General features: G+C 55.8%; 1 protein-coding gene across 1 annotated transcript in view; it reads right to left on the reverse strand.

The window, feature by feature from the left end:
- The window catches only part of ADA (adenosine deaminase), an 8,853-nt gene that overhangs the window by 3,095 nt on the left and 4,262 nt on the right, over positions 1 to 1,496 (reverse strand). Inside the window, exon 5 of the mRNA XM_010294944.1 lies at positions 13 to 46. Within this exon, the coding sequence (XP_010293246.1) occupies positions 13 to 46 (34 nt within the window). The remainder of the gene's footprint in view (positions 1 to 12; positions 47 to 1,496) is intronic.

Below are 1,496 nucleotides of genomic sequence, written 5' to 3' on the forward strand. Positions count from 1 at the left end.
CCTCCCCAGCATGGACGGTGCGATGAATCCCACATCTTTCAGCTTCCTGCAAAGCAAGGGAGGACATACTCCTGTCCCATCACCCGCAGCAAGGTCAGCGAGCCCCTGGGCTGGCACAGCAAGCAACAGGGCTCTGCGTGAAGAGCCCCCAGATCATGAGCCCTGCACCCCGACAGGCACGCTGTCTGCTGTAGCACCAGCTGCAGGAGAAGAGCTCGGTAATGCCAGACACAGAGAAACTTAGAAAGCCTGGTTCCCCTCCCCTGGAGCCCAGCCAGACCCCTCAGGGTCTTTTAATACCGGGTGAGCTCACCGCTGTCTCCTCTCCAGACAGCAGCAAGCTCGAAGCTCTCCCTCCACCCACTTGCCCTTCTGCATGAACCTTGCAGCAGTTCCTGTCTTTGAAACTTCTACCTTTTTGGCTGGCTGCAGCCAGGTGGGAGAATCTGAAAGCCCCTGGGGCAGAGATGAAGCGATGCTCCGACACCGAGCGTCTCCCTCCTGTAAGGAGCTGGGTGGGAGGCAGCCCAGCTGGGAGGACCCTGCGGGTTTGGCTTCAGGGGCACTTTGAGATGCTCCTCCCGGCCATCCCAGAAAACTCCTTGCCAGGGTGACCACCCTGGGCTTTGGGAAGCTGCACAGCCTCGAGGGAAGCCCAGCTCTGCCTTGCTGGAGAAAGGCCACCCAGCTGGTGGCGGCGGGCAGGCTGCAAGCCCCGTCTCGCAGCAGACACTCTTCCCGGGCACTGCTTCAGGGCTTTTCACTCATGATTTTTTTTTCAGTTACTTAATTTTCAGCTCCTCACGTGCTGCACATGTAGGCCCTGCCTGGGACATCTACAGAAGAGCCTGTGTACATCAACCCAAAAGGCACTCTGTGCTCCCTACATTTAAGTGAGTGTTGATTTTTCCCAAACAGATAATTATTTTTTTTTTTTACACTTTTAAAAATAACAAAATCCCTCTGGTCAAAGTACCAGACCAAGAAGAAAGACAGACTCACACCAGCACTAAGATTTTTCACTTGTTTCTACATGGGATGAAGACAAACCGGAAACTCTTGTTCTCCCACTCCCAAGACAGGCATCCCCGACTATCCCAACAGGAGCCAGGGCTACAAGCAGAGGGGTCAGGAACACCACACGCACCAGGACCTCCCCACTAACCCTTCTGGCCACTGGAGCCTGACACCCCCCCCCCTCCATCATCCAGGAGGGAGCTTGTGTCTAACATCCATCCATGGGCATATCTTCCCTGGAGCAACTTAATCCCTTTTTCAACCGAGGACACATGGTGCTTCCCTTGGCTTCTCCTCCAAGAATTGCTGCTTCCTTGGACGCGGTGGTCCTGGGACCTTCGGCTGTACGTTCCTGCCCTGGTGCTCCTCCACAGCCAGCAGCCACAGTCAAATTTTCGCCTTTATCTGCTCTTTCCCCTCTCCCCGAGAGCTCCCGCGCAGAACGCGCCCACCCGAGGGACACCACAAGTCTCTCCTCT

Source organism: Phaethon lepturus, unplaced genomic scaffold, assembly GCF_000687285.1.
Source record: "Phaethon lepturus isolate BGI_N335 unplaced genomic scaffold, ASM68728v1 scaffold35469, whole genome shotgun sequence".
NCBI lineage: Eukaryota > Metazoa > Chordata > Aves > Phaethontiformes > Phaethontidae > Phaethon > Phaethon lepturus.